The 18,540-nt window shown below is 49.5% G+C and overlaps 1 protein-coding gene across 1 annotated transcript in view; it reads left to right on the top strand.

Moving 5' to 3' along the window:
• The window catches only part of EVPL (envoplakin), a 28,834-nt gene extending 11,310 nt beyond the window's left edge, over nucleotides 1–17,524 (top strand). Inside the window, exons 10-21 of the mRNA XM_077832693.1 lie at nucleotides 417–563; nucleotides 1,271–1,425; nucleotides 2,885–2,982; nucleotides 3,911–4,092; nucleotides 4,683–4,861; nucleotides 5,735–5,873; nucleotides 7,245–7,438; nucleotides 9,230–9,380; nucleotides 10,230–10,313; nucleotides 10,401–10,511; nucleotides 12,800–12,892; nucleotides 13,731–17,524. Of these exons, the coding sequence (XP_077688819.1) occupies nucleotides 417–563; nucleotides 1,271–1,425; nucleotides 2,885–2,982; nucleotides 3,911–4,092; nucleotides 4,683–4,861; nucleotides 5,735–5,873; nucleotides 7,245–7,438; nucleotides 9,230–9,380; nucleotides 10,230–10,313; nucleotides 10,401–10,511; nucleotides 12,800–12,892; nucleotides 13,731–17,183 (4,986 nt within the window). The 3' untranslated portion in view covers nucleotides 17,184–17,524. The remainder of the gene's footprint in view (nucleotides 1–416; nucleotides 564–1,270; nucleotides 1,426–2,884; nucleotides 2,983–3,910; nucleotides 4,093–4,682; nucleotides 4,862–5,734; nucleotides 5,874–7,244; nucleotides 7,439–9,229; nucleotides 9,381–10,229; nucleotides 10,314–10,400; nucleotides 10,512–12,799; nucleotides 12,893–13,730) is intronic.
• Nucleotides 17,525–18,540: the final 1,016 nt, after the last annotated feature.

The raw sequence follows: 18,540 nt of genomic DNA, 5'->3' as shown, positions 1-18,540 counted from the left end.
GAGGAAAGCACCAGAATCGCTGTCAGAGGATGAGGAAAAGGGGTGAAGGTGCCTTTAGAAGACTCTGTGCGTTGAACAGGAAGGGCCATGGAGAGCTCATTGGGTCACTCTTGTCCAGCTGGCAGTGAGCTATCTGCTAGCCCTGCTAGCTGAAAGAGAGCGGGAAAAAGGGTAGAGGAGAAAAACAAAGAAGGGAGGAAAAAAGAGAAATGGGTTTGGTGAATAGTTGGAAGCTCTTGTCATGCTTCTGAATCTGTTCTGGTACAGCTCTCTCCCCACAGGCTTTGTGCTCTGCGAATGAATAACCCCAAAGTACCCACCACCTCTAGGTCCCAAACATGCCATGCTGTCTCTATGCTGAATTATTCACACAAGTGCCGGCCTGGTAGGAATCTCTGCCTCTTCTCTTTATTTAGAATGAGGAGAAGAATGTGAAACAAGCCGGAAAAAGCATTGCTGAGCTGAAGAGGAAGAGCTCGGAGATCAGCCCTCTGAAACTGCGCAGAACCTGCCCCTCCCAACCACTTGCCCTGGACACCCTCTGTGACTGGGCTTCTGGTGATGTAAGGGAACATTCTTACCCTTTGAAGAGGCGTGGTATTGGATTCCTCTTTGGGACGTATTCCCAGGGTTGTCTGCTTTTGAATTTCCAATGTGCCCCTCACTGTGGCACTAGGAACCATTCCGCTTAGTTTGTCTTCATTGGAGAAAATGGCCGGTAGTTTAAAACCAAACATACCCATTGTCCCAGGTCCATCAAAGCATTTGAGAAATGCCTATTGAGAACACTGGCAACTTTTGTCTTCCTTGTGCCATGGGTTGGCTTCATTTGCTGCTCCCCTTCTTAGCTCCAGAGTTGATGATCCTTTTTTGAATGTAGAGATCCTATTCAGAGGATCATGAGCCAATTGCTAACCTGAAACACCCTCCTACCTGGTGGGAAACAGAGGCCCACCTGCTGAAGCATTTCCACTGGGGAATGCATACCTCAGTGCCCAGGTGTCTGCTCTGCCATGGACTTGAGTATATGTTGATTTGTGCCTTCACACCAACTAACCACACTGGTCTCCCAGGGGATAATGTGGGGCAACTGAGTTTCCTAAATGAGACAGGAGCATCTTGAGGACAGTCAGACCACAAATCCTGATGAATGCAAAAGGTTTGGTCTCGTTAGGAGACTTTGGAAAGCCTCCTCTGTTACCCGGGAGCCCTGAAAATGCAGATTGGGAGTCAGGGCTAGGGAATCGAATCCTTTCTCTGTTCTTTACAGGTGCAGCTCAGCCGAGGTGAGAAGTACACTCTGAAAGATAACAGGAACCCGGAGAAGTGGGTGGTGCAGAGCAGCACTGGGGTGACAAAGACAGCTCCTGCTGCTTGCTTCTTCATACCTCCTCCAGACCCAGAGGCCACTGGCAGAGTTAACAAGTGAGTATGCAGTGAAGTGTGAACCAGAGAGGAGATTGAATACACCCTAGCTCCAGTCTTTATATTCATTTAGGAGTTACGTTTACTGTAGGTCACCTACTTTTTCTCCCTGCCAGTGCAGGATTGTTCCCTATTCTACGTTATTCTAGTGCTTTGTCCAGTTCTAAATGCCACCAAGCAATGGGGTTTCTACCACTTCCCTTGTGGGAGATATTCCAGAGTCCACAGGCCTCACGGTCAAGAAGTTTTCATGACATTCAGGCTAAATTTCTCTGTCTTACATCTTGTCTCAACACACAAGCTGCACCAGTTTGACTAAATCTTTTTAGAATCTGATTTAGTTAAATCCTCACTGCTCCCTTGTGTGGACATTTCTAAATCAGTTTAAGAGTGCCTTATATTGATTAAGTTTAAGTTAATTCCTTACCTACTTAAACTAAGCCAATATGAAGCTAAATCAACACTCTTAAGCCAATTTAAGAGTGTTCACATAAGGGGACTGCACTGATCTAACTAACGCAGTTTCTAAACTGATTTCATTAAATCAGTGCAACTTGTGAGTTTAGACAATACCCAAAGCCCATTTTCAAAAGAGAGTTAGGCACTTTTGAAAATGGTACCCCCAGCCTTTATTTCATTCCTCCCAATTACCTACCACTAGAACCACCTTAAATAATTCCTGTCCCTCCTTGGTGCTTGTGAATTTCACGTGCAGTTAAAAATGTTTGATTTGAAAATTTTGCAGCACACTGCCTTGCATTATGTATCTTGATAACACCACACAATGACTTCCCCCCAGTGCCCTGTAAGATGTATTTCCCCTGCAGAGCCACCTTTAGCAATTTGTTTTACTGATGCCTTCAGGGACATTTGCTACCCTTCCTATGCCCCAGGCCTGTAAACCAGTCACTCGTTTGTACTGCTTTCCTGTGTGTTTCACAGCTTTTACTTCCCCTGCATAGGGATATGCAGGAGAACATGTAGCATGGTCCTCGGACGAGGCTTGCAGTGTAGTCATCGCTGTACTGAAGGATACCCGTTTGAGGCCATCTACACAAAACTAGGGATGACTGTTTTCAAGCACTGTGTTTAGTAACAGGAATTAGTTCGGGGCCTTCAAAAGTCCCTGCAAATTGTTCTTTGCAAAAGTCACTTTTCAACAATCCCTGGTTTTTGCTCCCACTCCCAGTTCTCCCCTGAAGTCAAACTGTTCTTACAAATTAGAGTTGTGCCATTTCCCGATGTCATAGGAGTAACATTGTCAGCACTGGGAGCAGTTAGACTTCCAGTTAAACCTGCTCAAAGGTGATTAAGTGACGCCTTCCCTGGAACAGGTAACTGCCCTGTGCTCAGGTGAGGCCCGTCTCTGGATTAGGTGTGTAAGCAGGTTTTATGCAGGCTAGTTTCTATTCCTGTTAACTCCTGTGCTGGGGGTGATGCTCCCTTCTTTCGCTTGTAGGCTGGAAGGTGAATTGAACACAGTGAAGCAGAAGAGAGCGACAGTTCAGAACTCCCTGAAAAGCAGCCAGAAGGAGCCAGTTAAGCCCAGCCAGCAGGGTACGTCAGGTTATTAGCTGCTCTCTAGCTTAACATAAAAAGCTACCCCGCAAAGTGAGATCACTGGTCTCATTTTGTTTGACTTTACTGAAACTTGCCGAGTCTACAAAAGCTAGTAATTCAGTGAATGCTGTAGACTCAGCTTTTAAACTTGGGTGTCTCAGCAGGATGCCTACCTGTGGGCACTCGTGGGCATGCCGAACCACAAGTACACGTTGGCATGTGGATGTAGTTGGTCTAGTGCTTAGAGGAGAGGACTGGATATTGGGATCTCTGACTTCTAGCCCTGGCCCTGCCACAGAATCTCTGGGTGACCCCCGGCAAGTCACTTTGCCTCTGTGCTGCTGTTTGAAAATCTCTTGAGACCTCGCCACACAAGGGAAACGTGCGGCATATCTGCCGAGTGTTTTGAGATCCTTGGGTGAAAGGTGGTGCAGAAGGGCTGAGTCCACATTTGAAAGTTGGCTTCCCCGGCTCTTTTCCATCAGCAAACTCTGTTCACTGACTGACGGATAAGGAGGCTGCAGAGGGACAACTCATGCAGCAAAAAAACAAACAAGGTCAACAACTCTTTTACCCAAACAAGTTACTTTGCTGGCCGTGGAGCAGCCCTTTGCGGATCTGAGCAATCAGCCCCCTGCAGCGCTGAGTTATCTGCATGTAGGAGGCACTGCAAGGTGCAGTGGAAAGCTCTGACCCAGACTCAGAATCTGTGTCCAAACCCACATGATGGATTAAATACACCACACCTCACTCCAGCATAATCCATTTGAAGCAGATGTGTACAGGTGGTGTCTCAATGAAAGGGTAGCTGAGGGCCAAGCGGCCGGGCTTGTAGATCAGAGATCTAGGGAGAAAGGTTAAGATAACCCAGAGTGTGATGCCAGATGGGACAGTGCACTGACTCAATATCAATTTGTCATTCCAGCACCAATCAGAAGTCCCACCCTTGCCCAGGATGACCCCCAAGCTGACCAGCTCCTCTTTAAACTGAATAAAATTGGCGGGGACTTGGTCGAAGTGGAGAAGGAGATTTTTAGCCGGGTGAGGTCCCCGGTAAGCCACAGTGCCCCGACAGAGGACCTCCACAAAAGGATCCAGGACCAGGAGGTGAGGGCTGAGCAGCACAGAGAACGGGTTGATCGTGGTAGCTGGCTCCAATAGTTGGAGCAGAACTGAACTGACAGAAACCATGTAGGCGTTAGCCCTGCCGCTCCAAAGAGAAAAGGAAAGAGCTTGCTGATGCTGCTGCAGAGACCTCTGCTGGCTTCAGCGCTCAGAAAGAGGCCTGCTGGAGGTTGTTACAGTGCAGGTCTGACTCGGGGGAAATACGGGCACTTCCACTGCTGAACTGGTGATGTTCCCTGTACTTTAGGAATGGTCCTTATGGGAGGTGACCTGAGAAGACGAATGCGCTCTCGGCATAAACCCTGCGGTTCTGTCCCCTCCTTTGGGCTTCGATCTGGTTCGGTGTCTGTTCAGTGCTGATTATGTCTTCTGCTGTGGGTCTGTGTCCTGCCCTGGGTGGACTCGAACTGTTGGGTTTCTCTCCTTTCTGGCTTTGCTCCACTCTGTGCCATGGATACATGGTCCCAGCCTGGCTCAGGCAAGGCCTCCCAGCAGATCGCGCTGTATCGCATTGGCTTAACACTGAGCTTCCGTGTATTCAGTGAGTCTGGGAATTTCTGTTGCTGTGTTAGGGAACAACAAAGAGACTTCAGGACATTGGGGCAGAGAAGGAAGCCATGCAGAAGGAGTGTGAGGCCTTCCTGTCCAAGAAATCCACTGGCATCGCCGCTTCTCAGCTCCCCGTGACTCTGAACAACGTCAAGAACAAGTATAATGACGTCAAGATGCTGTCCAGTCTGTATGGTGAGAAGTAAGTAGAGACCGTAACCCTAGATTGGTAGGAGCAGAGCTGTATGAAACTGCTCAGCAGGGTCTTACAAAGTTCTGCTCACAAATATTTTGTGTTTTGTCCTGAGCAATTTAGGAGGAACCTCAGATTTCACTCTTCTGTACGAATACATAAATAAATGGTCTTCTTTTTAAAAAAATCAAAGCCATGGGAAATGTTGCTCTTTGAATTTGAAATCTTTTTTTTTTAAACTCAGATGGCCTCATTTTCACTAGAAAAGAGGCCTATTTCCAGGTGGAAAATTCACAAAATATGATGAAATTTTCTGCACAATGGGGCCATTTTTGAGTTTCTAATAAAATACAATCCTCCCCCTCACCCCCCACCCCCCGCCATTTTTATTGTTGTTTTATCTGTATTCTTAGAGGCCCCAAATGAGATGAAGACCACATTGTGCTGAGCACTCTACAGTGCCCTCCTAACAATCAGGATACAGATTTCTGGCAAACTGGGATTACCACCCAGTTTGAATATGTGCAGGGGTTTAGACAATGTTTCCATTTCGTAAAAACGCAGCAAGGTGAATCAGCTGCTGTAGTTTGAAATTTCTCCTAGAACAACCCAATGGGTAGGTGGACACACCTGCCGACCTCTCCTAGGGCTCATTATCCTGTTCTTCTGTCTGTAAGGCTGCTCTCAGGAGCCAAGCGGGGCTGGGTATCAAGGACAGGGTGTGTTTGCAAGGCCAACTTCTTAATGGTCTGCATTGTGCAATGAGAGCAAGTACCCTGCAGTTAGTCAGGAGCCTGGCTCCAGGGCAGACTCTGAGAAGCGAGGGGAGCAATGTGTGTCCTTTGTAGCTAGTCACATGCCACCATCTCTTCGCCTCCTCAGAGCCAAGGCTTCCCTGAACCTGGAGAACCAGATAGAGATCACGGATGAGATCATCAGCAGCTTTGAGTCCAAGTTGGCTCAGGACAGCACCATCCCAGCCTCTCCCAACGCCCTGCAGGATCGTGCCAGTGAGCTGCAGGTGAGGGAGCCTTTGCCTTCTTGACAGCAATGAGAAGGATACGGGCACAGTAAGAGATGGAGTCAGGTAACGTGGGCTCCGTTTATCCCATTGTTAGTGTTCATAAGAGACTTGGATGGCCACACCTCACAGTAGGCCACGGACTCGTTCGTCTAGACCACCATTGCTGAACCTTTTCAGGCTGGTTTCAGAGTAGCAGCCGTGTTAGTCTGTATCCGCAAAAAGAAAAGGAGTACTTGTGGCACCTTAGAGGCTAACCAATTTATTTGAGCATAAGCTTTCGTGAGCTGCAGCTCACTTCATCGGCTCACGAAAGCTTATGCTCAAATAAATTTGTTAGTCTCTAAGGTGCCACAAGTCCTCCTGTTCTTTTCAGGCTGCTGACCCCTTATTTGAAGTAAAAAATGTTCACAACCTCCTGATGTTTCTGTAGCTGTAAGAGCAAAAAATGGATCAAGGCTAGTAGTGCTAGGGCTGCGGGGCTGCGTGTTTGGGGAAGCTGGCAGTGGCAGAGAATACTGATGTTGAAGGGTCAGGGCACGCGGGGAGTGAGATTTTCTTTGCTTTAGGTTGTAGTAACATTTTCAATACCTCACGACCCTCCTGATGGCCTTTCGGGACCCCCCCGCCACACACACCCCAGGGAGCGCAACCCATCACCCAAGATACACTGCTGTAAATGGGCTTCCAGAGTGTCTGCAGACTAAATCACTTTTGCCACTTCAGAAGCTGCTGTTTATTGGTAGGTGGATAATAGGATACATCTGTCACAGTTGCTGAGCAGCAGCTGTAAGAACCAACTCCCACCCCAGAGATCTAAACCATCTGCCTGTGTACCTCACCAAACACTCCCCTAGTCGATCTGCCCCAGCACCCCACAATCAGCTACCCTTCTGTGCACCCCTTCTCCATCTACCCGTGTCCCAGCCCCAGTCTCTCTGCCCTACAGTTAACTCCCCCTTTACTCACTGTGACTATTTTTCCAATGCCTCCTCTAGCTCTCTGGACCCCACCCATGCCAGCCCCTTTCTCTCTTTCCCCATCTCTCAAGCTGATTCCCGAAGTCTTCCCCCAACATCTGTCCCTCACACATCTCTGCGTCAAAGAGCCACCCTTGCGCTCAGCAACGTTTGCATTCTACCAAGCCCCGCCATGAACCCGCAGTGGATTTTTTCTGTATCAGTATCCCTGTCGCTACTGATGATAAAGATGTTGGAGTGGAAAGAGAAGCTCCTTTCATTCTCTTCTGCCCCACTGAGCCAGTGACTCCCCCTCTGGGACACCGACGGCCTCATAGGGCCAGGGCCAGGCGTTGGGGAAGCGGCGTGAGCGGACCCACTGACACTCATCCAGCATCTTCTTCCTTCCCAGAGGCTGAAGCAGGATCAGGTCGCCCGGCAGGACTGTGTGCTGAAGCTGAACCGCAGCCTCAAGGACGCTGAGCACAGCTGCAGCGCTGTGCAGAACAACTTCCAGGAGTTCTGCCCGGACCTCCCCCGGCAGAAGCGGGAGGTCCAGCTCCTCAACGACCGCTACCATGCTGTGGCCAACCAGCTGGATCACCGGTGAGCAGCACAGCCTCCGTTACGTGGGATCAGGGTTGGGGCTGGGATTTGGGCATGCCAGCCAGAAGAGAATTGGGTCCATCCCCCAAACCCAAATTTGCCTGACTCACTTGAAGGGCCAGCTTTTGGATTTGGGACCCTCTGGGGAGATCTTCTGGCCTCCCCTTTGTCCCAGGACCCTAGATCAGTTCCCCCAGGCCAGTGTAGCATGGGATCCAGCGTGCCCAGCTGTGGCATGCTGTGCAGCAATCTTGTGTACAGTGTAGACTTCGCCTCTGTGGTGTGACAACTGGGGAGAGCGCGGTTTGCTCATGCCCTCCCCTCTCCCAGTTGCCACTGTAGATGTGCTGGCACTTGCAGAGTTCACCCAGCAGGAAGGGCAATCTGCCTCCTGACTTTAAAACTTCCCCTCTCCGTAACCACATTCAGTCTGTCGTGTACTCGTACACGGGTAGGTTGCAGGGCTGCTACTAACAGGTCAAGCTCCTTTCCCAGATATGGGCTGGTTACAGAGCTTCCCTTTTATAGAGCAGGGGTGGCCAAACTGTGGCTTGCAAGCCACATGTGGCTGTTTTACCATTAAAATGCAGCTTGCAAGCCCCCTCCATTCTCCACCTACCAGACTGGTGGGGGAGGGAGCGAGCTCAGGACCTCTGCCTTGCAGTGGGATAGGAGCTTCTGCCCAGTGGTGAGGAGGGGCTTGGGGGTCGGGGCTCAGCCCTGTGGGGTGCACCTGCCGAGGCTTAGGCCTTCAGCAGGAGTGGGGCTGAAGCCCCAAGCTCCAGCTCCTGGCATGTGTGTTCTAGCTCTCAAACTTCTGAAGATTGTCGTGTGGGACTCGGAGGGCCAGTAAGTTTGGCCACCCCGATCTAAAGAGAGATACACAGATGTGTTCTCTTTAAGAATATTAAATGCATGGCCAGCTACACCTGGTATATGCTCAGGTGAGGTATGCAGTGTCGTTAGCCATGTCGGTCCCAGGATATTAGAGAGACAGGTGGTGAGGTAACATCTGTTATTGGACCAAGTTCTGTTGGTGAGAGAGACAAGCTTTCTAGCAACACAGATTAGGGCTGGGAAAGATACTCCCAGCATCACAGCAAAATGCAAGGTGGAACAGATATTTTAGTTAGCGTAAGTAGTTAGCACATATTGTAAGGGACCATTCCAGGTAGAGTGGCCTGTTAACACCTCTGCAGTCACAGGACAAAAAGAGGGGGTTAGTGGATCAGAGATTGTTGTAATAAACCGTAAATCCAGTGTCTCTGTTTGGCCATGATTTTTAGTGTCTAGCAGAGTAATGAATTTAAGCTCCCCAGCTCCCATCTTTTGAAAGTGAAACCAGACAATCACTATGCTCCTGAATGAACTCAACCAGGAAAATGATAAAAGACAAGACCCTGTCACCTGTGGGTGAACACCTTTTGCAAAGCGATTTCTCTCTATCCGTCCTCATTCTCAAAGGAAACCTGCACAACGCTTACAATATGTACTAAACAATCAGTTCCCCCTTGCATTTTGCTGTGAGGCTGGGCATACCTTTCCCAGCCCTGAAGAAGAGCTTTGTGTGTCTCTCTCCCCAGTAAAATGTATTTCCTCCCCCAGCTTGTCTCTCAGGTAAGGTATGTTACACATGTTGCCACTTAGGGTTGAACATAATACAGTTTAGCATTCATTACACACTCTACTAGAGAGAGCTGTGCTGCCAGCCAAGCCTTCCTGCTTACTGGCCTACTAACCACCTCTTTAATTACCCCGCGTTTCCTCCACCCTGGTCCCCCACCTACCCAGGGAGAAGACCCTCCGGAACACCAACCTCACCTACCAGCAGTTTCAAAACTCCAACGAGAACATGATGTTCTGGATGAACAACCTGCTCAAGCACGACGTCAAGACCACGGATGGGCCGAGCCAGATCAATTTCAAGCTGCAGGCACAGAAGGTGAGCCTCCTGCCAGACCTCGGGACACATACAGATGTGGGGAGGGGAAAGAAGTGTCCCTGGTTTCACCTGGAACCTACGTGGAGTGGTAACTGCCGCTCTGCTTCTCTTTCCGTGCTTCACCTGCGGCAGTGAAGTGACTAGCGCAGAAAAGGCAGGACCTTGCCTGATGCAGAGGGCAGCTTGCAACAAGAGAGCAGGGTAGGGAATTCAGGGGGGGCAGATCCTGCATCTATGAGCATGCTGCTGCATGGCCTTCAAAGCCCAGGTGGCCCTCGCGAAGCATCTCCTGCCAGCTGCCCTCTCCCATTCATACCAGGAATTGGCTGCTAATCTCTATAGCTGCCAACATCCTCGATTGACCCAGTGCTATGCTGGGGAGAGAGGTGGCCTCTCAGATGAGACTCTCTGAGCAAACAGCAAGAGCCAGTAGGCGGTCGCCCCTCCATGCCATACCTGAGCTCTATCAGCCAAGGGGAAAAGAGACCAGCTGGCTCCAGGATTCTGATCTCTTATCCAGGCACACAAGGCCAGAGCTCAGTCACCTCCATTATTTGACATTACGACCCCCATCCCCATAGCTTGGAGCCTTTCAGAGTCCATTGCTGAGAGATGGGTCAGCTTGTGCCATTAACCAGACAGAAATGCCAGACTGCAGCTGTGTCATACTCTCTTTGCCAAGAGCATTTCCCCATGCCCTCGATGGCATCTTTGTTCCCTTCTGATGGAAATCCCTGGAGAAGCAGCTTCACTTTTCCTCCCTGACTGCCTTCTGTTTGATAGCGTCCTGTCCTTACTGAGAGCTTTGTTGAGATGCAAGTACTCAGGTCCTGTCTCCTTCTCCCACAGAGGCTGGTGGAGGAAATCCAGGGCAAGGAGTCTGAGAAGAACGCAGTGGTCAAACTATCCCAGACTGTGCAGTCTGCTCTCAATGTACGTTTGGGTTTTGCCGTGTGGCTCTGCCATCTAGTCTTGCCCAGCAGAGACCCAATCTGACCTCTTTGTCTCCACTTGTAATAGGACTATGAAATTCAGGCAGGCAAATACTGCTCTTCTCTGGACCCCACCCTGAGCGCTTCCGCTGCCAAAAGACTGCGTGTCACCCCACTGCAAGAGAGCATCCAGGCCCAGGTGAGACCTTGAGACAAAGACCTGGAGCCATATTGAGGTCTGGTGTTAGGAGATGCAGTTTCATTGACCTCCATGTGGTTTCACCTGCTTACACCTTGTTTGAAATCAACCTCCAGTTTCTCCTCTTTTCTTGGGGAGGTATTGATTGTTCCTCCAATTTCCCACCCCCCTCTCTCACTGCAGCCAGTGATAGGGTTGCCAGGTGTCCGGTTTTCTACTAGAACACCCTGTCTGCTGGAGCTCTGCGCGGCTCCTGGAAGCAGTGGCATGTCTCCCCTCCGGCTCCTATGTGGGCAGCCAGGGGACTCTGCATGCTGCTCCCGCCCCAAGCGCTGGGTCCACAGCTCCCATTGGCCAGGAACCGCAGCCAATGGGAGCTGTGGGGGTGGCGCATGCAGACAGGGCAGTGCTGCCTGGCCACACCTCCGCATAGGAGTTGGCGAGGGGACATGCCGCTGCTTTTGGGAGCCACCTGAGGTAAGCGCCACCTGGAGCTTGCACCCCTGACCCCCTCCGATGCCCCAACTCCCTGTCCCAGCCCTGGTTCCCACTCTGTCCCAGCCCAAAGCACCCTCCTGCATCCCAAACCTCTCATCCCCAGTTCCACCCCATGCCCCAACTCCCTACCCCAGCCCTGATCCCCCTCCCATACTCCAGACCCCTCATTTCTGGCCCCACTCCGGAGTCCACACTCTGAGCCAGAGCCCTCACCCCATCCCGTACCCCAGCCCCCTGAGCCAGCCTGGTGAAAATGAGCAAGTGAGTGAGGGTGAGAAGAGCGAGCGACCGAGAGAGGGGGGATGGAGTGAGTGGAGGGTGGGGCCTCGGAGGAGGGGCAGGGCAGGGGGCGGGGCAAGGGTGTTTGGTTTTGTGCGAGTAGAAAGTTGGCAACCCTACTGTGATTGTCCTACTCCTGAAGCAGAAGCTGTGCTGCTGGTGTGTCTGAGTCTAATAGCACTGGGCAAAGCAGTATATGAAATATCAGAATAGAGATAATTACTTTGCGTGGATATTGCTGATGGTGTCTTCCTTACCATGCGGTCAATGAAGACACCTGCTAAAAGGACAGGTGTGTTGGGCTGCATGGGCCATTTGCTGCTGCTAGAATAGCTGATGCTCTCCCGTGAACACTTTTTTTCCCTGGCTTGCACCAGTACAGCGTTGCTGTAGTTTTCACTTCCAAGACGTCAACAAGAACTACAAATCAGAACTATTTAGCCTTCTTCCTAGGGCTCGGCAAACAATTTGGCAATTGAATCCAAACCAAATTCATGTAGATCGTTCTGGTTCCACACAGAAAAATCCCAACCTCCTCTTCTGAGTGGGCTCAGAGCAGCTCCTCAGACCATCCACCCAGCCCTAGAGCAGCCTCTGGCATGAATGAAAAGTTTCAGAGTAACAGCCGTGTTAGTCTGTATTCGCAAAAAGAAAAGGAGTACTTGTGGCACCTTAGAGACTAACCAATTTATTTGAGCATGAGCTTTCGTGAGCTACAGCTCACTTCATCAGATGCATACCGTGGAAACTGCAGCAGACTTTATATATACACAGAGAATATGAAACAATACCTCCTCCCACCCCACTGTCCTGCTGGTGGGGTGGGAGGAGGTATTGTTTCATATTCTCTGTGTATATATAAAGTCTGCTGCAGTTTCCACGGTATGCATCTGATGAAGTGAGCTGTAGCTCACGAAATCTCATGCTCAAATAAATTGGTTAGTCTCTAAGGTGCCACAAGTACTCCTTTTCTTTTTTCATGAATGAAAAGTAACCGTTCCCTTTTTGGCATTCTGAATATTGCTGCTGAGGGCTGCATTTGTCTTCCAGTTCCAAGCTTTTGGCTTGAGCGTGTCCAGGCTGCTATATATGGGTTCAGCTGGTGCTTGCGTGTTAATAGGCCTGGCACCTGCCAAGAACGTTACTTGGGCCCGCTGTGACCAGTAAGTGTTACTGCTTTGTAGCTGGCCATATGGGAGTGTATCGTGTAGGACTTAGACTGTGAGACAGAGTCGGGACTCCCGTGTTCTATTCCCAGTTCTGCCACTGACTTGCTGCATGACCTCGAGACTAGTCTCTTAAACACCCCATGCCTCAGTTTCAGCTATAAAATCAGGGGTGATGATAACATCACAGAGGTATCATGTAGCTCAGTTCAAGGTTGTAAAGTTCTTTGAGAGCCTCACATTACAACTACTGCACAGAGGATGAGTAGGCCGGGAGGAATACAGTATGTCTAATAAGCCAGATCACAGGCGACTTCCCAGATCATTCTTGCTGTTTCTGTTTAGGAGAGTGATGTGACAAAACTCTACACAGAGACAGCAGCAGAAAACAAGCAGCAGCTCAGCCGGCTGGAGTTTGCCAAGAAGGTGGTAGAGAAGGTATCTGCAAACTGTTCTAACCTTTTTTCTAGCAAACATGCCCTACCTGCAAGGTGGGAAAGAAGTCACTTATCAGTGTGAGGCAGCAGAATTGTTCAGGGTCCTGCCTCAAGCTGTGATTTCAGCAGATTTCAAAGTCAACAGGGTTTGGATGTGGATGGAAACCTCTCGCGGGGGGGGACCCATTGTGCTAGAGGCAGTAGTCCTGGTGAACCAGTAGATGGCACTGTTCCCACTGAGTCAGCAGGGAACTCTGCCTCAGCATGGCATGTGGGGCGTTGCACTGCTGACCAAAGACGCCATCTTCCCAGTGAGCCATAAACCGAGGTCCTGCTCATGTGTGGCCACTGAGTGTATTAACAAATGTTTGTTTTCAATGGGAAAAAAGGGATCCAGAATTAAGATTATTAACTGGTGTTCACAGCTCTGTCTAACCAATGCTTAGATACTAAGAATTTCAGAGAGAGAACCACCCAACAGCCTGTATCCCAGCATGGTAGGAATTTAGCATTTCCTCTTGCTAGACAACCCTAAAGAGACAAATACCCTAAAGATCATACTAGTTTATAACTCCAGTATTGCTCGATTCGCTTCGGAGAACATTACCACAACCACATCAATTTTTACTTATTTTGTTTAATCAAAGGTTAAGTGATTCTTGTCCGTTAGGAAGTACCTAGAGTTCTAAACCCGTTTTGTCTGCTACCACCTATTCCCGTTCTCCAACTGGCCAGCATTGTAAGACTTTAGGATTCAGGGAAAGGGCCACCGATGCCATGCTCTAAGAGTGATGTTAACTCCTTGTCTTTCTAATGAACTTCTTGCTTTCTCCTTGCAGAAGGAAGTAAAAGAGGAGATGCAGGCGGAACACGAGCAAATGCAACAGTCAGAAAATCTGGCTCAGTCAACAAGAGAATCAAAGGCACTGAAACTGCAGCTGGAGGAGGAAAGAAGCAAAGTGGCCAAGGTTCAGCAGGACCTGGAAGAACACAGAAACAAGCTTCTGCTGCTGAAGACTCAAAGGCCCATTGAAAGAGTGGAAGAAAAGGAGGTGGTCGAATACTACCGAGACCCGAAACTGGAGAGCAACTTGGCTAAGATGGCGCATCAGATTAAGGATGAGAGCAGAAAAAGGGACAGCCTGCAGGCGGATATTGAAATGAAGAACAAGAAGCTCATCCAGATGGAGAAAGAGAGGAAGGTGGTTGAGGCCCAGCTGCTTACTAAAGAGGTCACTAAAATCGAGAGGGATCCAAACCTGGATAACCAAGCAGTTAGCCTCCATGCAGAAATCAAGCATCTCCGAGAACAGAGCTCCGCTGCTTCCTCTGAACTTGAACGGCTCAGGAAAGAGCTGTACGTTCTGGAGCAGAAGCAGCCCAACATCCGAGAGAAAGTGGTAGTGAAAGAGTTGATCAAGCTGGAAAAGGATCCGGAGATGCTAAAGGCCGTCAGGACATTGCAGATGGAAATTGACAAAGAAACCTACAACAGGAAATCTGTGGAGGACACGATAATCAAACTGAATAGTAGGATCGAGGAGCTGGAAAGGCTGATTGAAGCAACAGAACCCAAAATCATTGTCAAGGAGGTGAAGAAGGTGGAACAGGATCCAGAGCTGCTGAAAGAGTCTTCCAAGCTTAGAACTCTCATTGAAGAAGAGAGGAACAAGAACCTGATGTTAACAGGAGAGCTGGCAGAGCTGCAAAGCAAATACATCATTGCAGAGAGGCAAAAACCTAAGGTAGAGATTAAAGAAAGAGTCAATGAGATTTTTGTGGTAAATCCAGAGACAGAGAAGGAAATCACTCACCTGAAGAAGGAGCTCCAAGAAGTTACTAGTAAAAGGACAAAGATTGACAAGGAGGTGGAAGAGGCCTTGTCTGAGCTGAATATCCTCCGGTCTCAGAAACCGACTGTGGAGTATAAGGAGGTGATCCAGGAAGTGGTGAAACTTGAGAAGAGCCCAGAGATCCTTAGAGAAATTGACAGGCTGAAGGAACAGCTCAATGAGTTGGTGAACACAAATGGCAGGTCCCAGGAGCAGCTCATCCGGTTGCAGGGCGAAAGGGATGAATGGAAAAGGGAAAGGTCCAAGGTTGAAACCAAGCTGGTCAACAAGGAAGTTGTCCGATATGAGAATGACCCACTCTTGGAAAAAGAAGCTGATTGCCTACGTCAAGAGGTGCGCAATGTGTCTCAGAAAAGGAGAGCAGTTGAGGAAACCGTCTATGACTTGCAGAACAAATACATACTGCTGGAGAGAAGGAAGCCCGAAGAAAAGGTGGTGGTCCATGAGGTGATTCTCACCCAAAAGGATCCAAAGCTCAGGGATGAGCACAACAGGTTGAGCCGGAGTTTGGACGAGGAAGTGAGCAACAGGCGTCATGTAGAACGTGAGGTACAGCATCTTCGGTCTGTGGTGGAAGAGAAAGAGAAGCTGCTTAACTTCCAGGAAGATCGAAACAAGAGGCTTGCGTTAGAAAAGGAGCTGCATCAAATAACCATGAGAATAAAGGAAATAGAGGAAAGCCCCGCACCGGTGCAAGAGAAGATCATCATGGAAGAAGTGGTCAAGTTAGAGAAAGATCCAGTGCTTGAGAAGGCTGCTAATGGACTGCGTCTGGAGCTGGACAAGGAAAAGATGCAGGTTCTGAACCTGCAGAGGGAGTGCAAGAACCTGCAGGTGCAGACTGACATTCTGCAGAAAACAAAATCGCAGGAGAAGACCATCTACAAGGAGGTTATCAGAGTGGAGAAAGACAGAGTGCTAGAGAATGAACGTGCACGGATTTGGGAGCTGCTGAGCAGAGAGAGAACTGCACGGCAAAATGCAGAAGAGGACATACGACGACTCAAGGAGAAAATAGAGAGAGCTGAAGGCATGAAAAGGACCTGGTCCCGTGAGGAAGCTGATCTCCAGAAAGCACGAAACCTGGCAATTCAAGAGAGAGCCAACCTGGAGAGTGAGCTCAGGGAACTGGAAAGGCAGAAGCAGCAGAAAGTCCTCATCCTCCGAGAGGAGTCCAAGCTCCTCAGCCAAAAGACAGAGAATGACAGGCAAAAAAAGATGCAGCGTGAGCAAGAACTTTCCCTCCTGGAGGAAGCTATCCTAAGGGAGAAGGACCAGATCTACGAAAAAGAAAGATCCATCCGGGAACTCCAGTCTGGGGTCAACCGGGAAGAAATGAGCCACGAGACCCAGATGAGAGAGACTAATCTCTCCACTAAAATCTCCATTGTGGACCCTGAGACGGGGAAGGATATGTCTCCTTATGAGGCCTACAAAAGAGGAACCATAGACAGAAACCAATACATCCAGCTGCAAGAATTAGAGTGCGACTGGGAGGAAATCACTACCTTGGGCCCCAACGGGGATGTTTCTGTCCTCCTCGACAGGAAGAGTGGGAAACAATACTCCATCGAGGATGCCCTGAGGTTTAGGAAGATTACGAAAGAGGAGTACCAGTTGTACAGGGATGGCAAGATCCCAATCTCGGAGTTTGCTCTGCTGGTAGCAGGGGAAGCCAAGCCTCCCTCCTCTATGTCCATTGGCTCCATCATCTCCAAGTCTCCACTTACATCTCCAACAATGCAGCAGAAGACCCAAAGTTTCTTTCCTCCGAGCTTGCAGAAAAGCTTCTGCGATGACACCTTTCCCATTGCCGGAGTGTTCGACACTGCCACCGACACCAAGTGCAACATAAGAACTGCTGTCATCAAGAAGATGGTGGATCCCATGACCGCTCAAAAGCTGCTGGAGGCCCAGGCTGCAACTGGGGGCATTGTAGACCTCATCACGTGGGATCGGTATTCTGTCCACAAAGCCATAGACAGAGGGCTGATAGACAACACCTATATGCAGAGGCTGCTGAATGCCCAGAAAGCTTTCACAGGTGTAGAGGACCCAGTGACCAAGAGGAGGTTGTCTGTCGGGGAGGCAGTTCAGAAAGGATGGATGACCAAGGACAGTGCCTTCCCCTACCTACAGGTCCAACACCTGACCGGGGGGCTCATTGATCCCAAGAAAACCGGTCGCATCCCAGTGTCAGAAGCTGTCCAGACAGGCATGATTAGCGATGACCTGGCTAAGATGCTCCAGGATGAGCCCAACTACGAGAAGGATCTTGTTGACCCAGTCACCAAGGAAAAGATGAATTACAAAGAAGCCATGACTCGTTGCCGGAAAGATCCTCTGAGCGGCCTGCTGCTGCTCCCAGCCGCCTCTGAGGGATTTCAGTTTCATCGCCCCGAGCACCATTCTCCCATGCTGTCACGATTCAGGCACTAAGACAAGCTCCATGTTCTCGCCAATTCCACAATGATCTTAAGCCCCTGTGGTACTCACAGATGAACAGACTGCCTAGCGTTTCTGGCTGTGTACTAGTCTAGTGAGCTAATCTTGCTTCCCCATAACTGGGGCAACAGAGGAAGACAAGGCATTCATTGGGGTGAAGGGGTTCTAGCACAGGCATCTGTGCCCGGTTTGGAGAGTAATGGGGATTTTGTTTCAACAAATATGCTTGTAGTAGTTTAAACTGTGTGACTTCCTGTCACCTTGAAGTGGGGGGAGGGTGTCAAGGGGCTAATGTGCTCCCAAGTTTGTTCATTCTTATGCACGCAATAAAACTAGAAGGTGTCTCTCCACTGTTGTGTTATCTTTGAAAATGGAGGATGTCCCCACCCACCCTTCAGTGTAGATCTAAACACACTTGTCTTAAGCACCAGGGCCCAGATCCTCAAAGGTATGTGGGCATCCAACTCCCCTGGTCACTTAGGTGCCTTTGAGGAGCTGGCCCTATATTCCTTAACACTATAGACCCAGCATAATGTTTCCAGAAGTGGCTAAGTGAGTTAGACACGGAGGAGTGAACGTCAATGGGACTTGGGCCAAGTGCCTTTTTACAGTGCTCAACCCCTGCTGAAATGAAAGGATTACTTCTGCATTTCATGATTCAAAGTGCTTGTACCCTGTCCTAATGGGTGCAGGAGACTGTCAGGGTTTTTTAAACTTCTCTAATCATCTGTGGGTTGGAATCAGATGCTTGTCAGTTGATTTCCTGTGATGGTTGCCTGGGTCTTTTGAACAGGGGGCAGACAGACATTCAGCTCATGAATGAAGGCAGTTGACCAGTACACTAGAATCTTACATGCTTTCAGTCAGGTTCCTGGTTTAGTGCCTGCCAGAGCTAGCTCCTGTTCTACCCTGTACCAGCTAATGGGCTTTTATAGCCCTGCAGATTCCCAGCAGGCTTGTAGCCAGCCAATTACAGAGTACCTCCCCCTCTAAAGCTGCCTCAGGTAGTAGCCTCCTTCTGTCTTCCAGCAGCTGTATAACAACTCTCGGGTATTTCTCCAGGGTCTGCAGCTCAGGAAGCTAAGGGTCTCCCCTGCAGACGGTGTAACTGTGCTGCAACCTCTGAGCTTTCCTGGACAGGTGAGTCAACCTTTCTTGCAGTTAATCATCTGTCGGCAAGGGCTAAAAAACCTGCAGCACCATTCACCCCTATGCTGCTCCCTTTCCCAGCTCACTAAGGGGACATGCCCCCTTGCATACATTAAAAAGAAAAGGAGTACTTGTGGCACCTTAGAGACTAACCCATTTATTTGAGCATAAGTACTGAGTCCTGCAGTTAGGACGGAAGAAT

Source organism: Eretmochelys imbricata, chromosome 14, assembly GCF_965152235.1.
Source record: "Eretmochelys imbricata isolate rEreImb1 chromosome 14, rEreImb1.hap1, whole genome shotgun sequence".
Taxonomy (NCBI): domain Eukaryota; kingdom Metazoa; phylum Chordata; order Testudines; family Cheloniidae; genus Eretmochelys; species Eretmochelys imbricata.
Note: the sequence above shows the minus strand (reverse complement) of the source record. Positions and strands in the feature narration are given on the sequence as shown.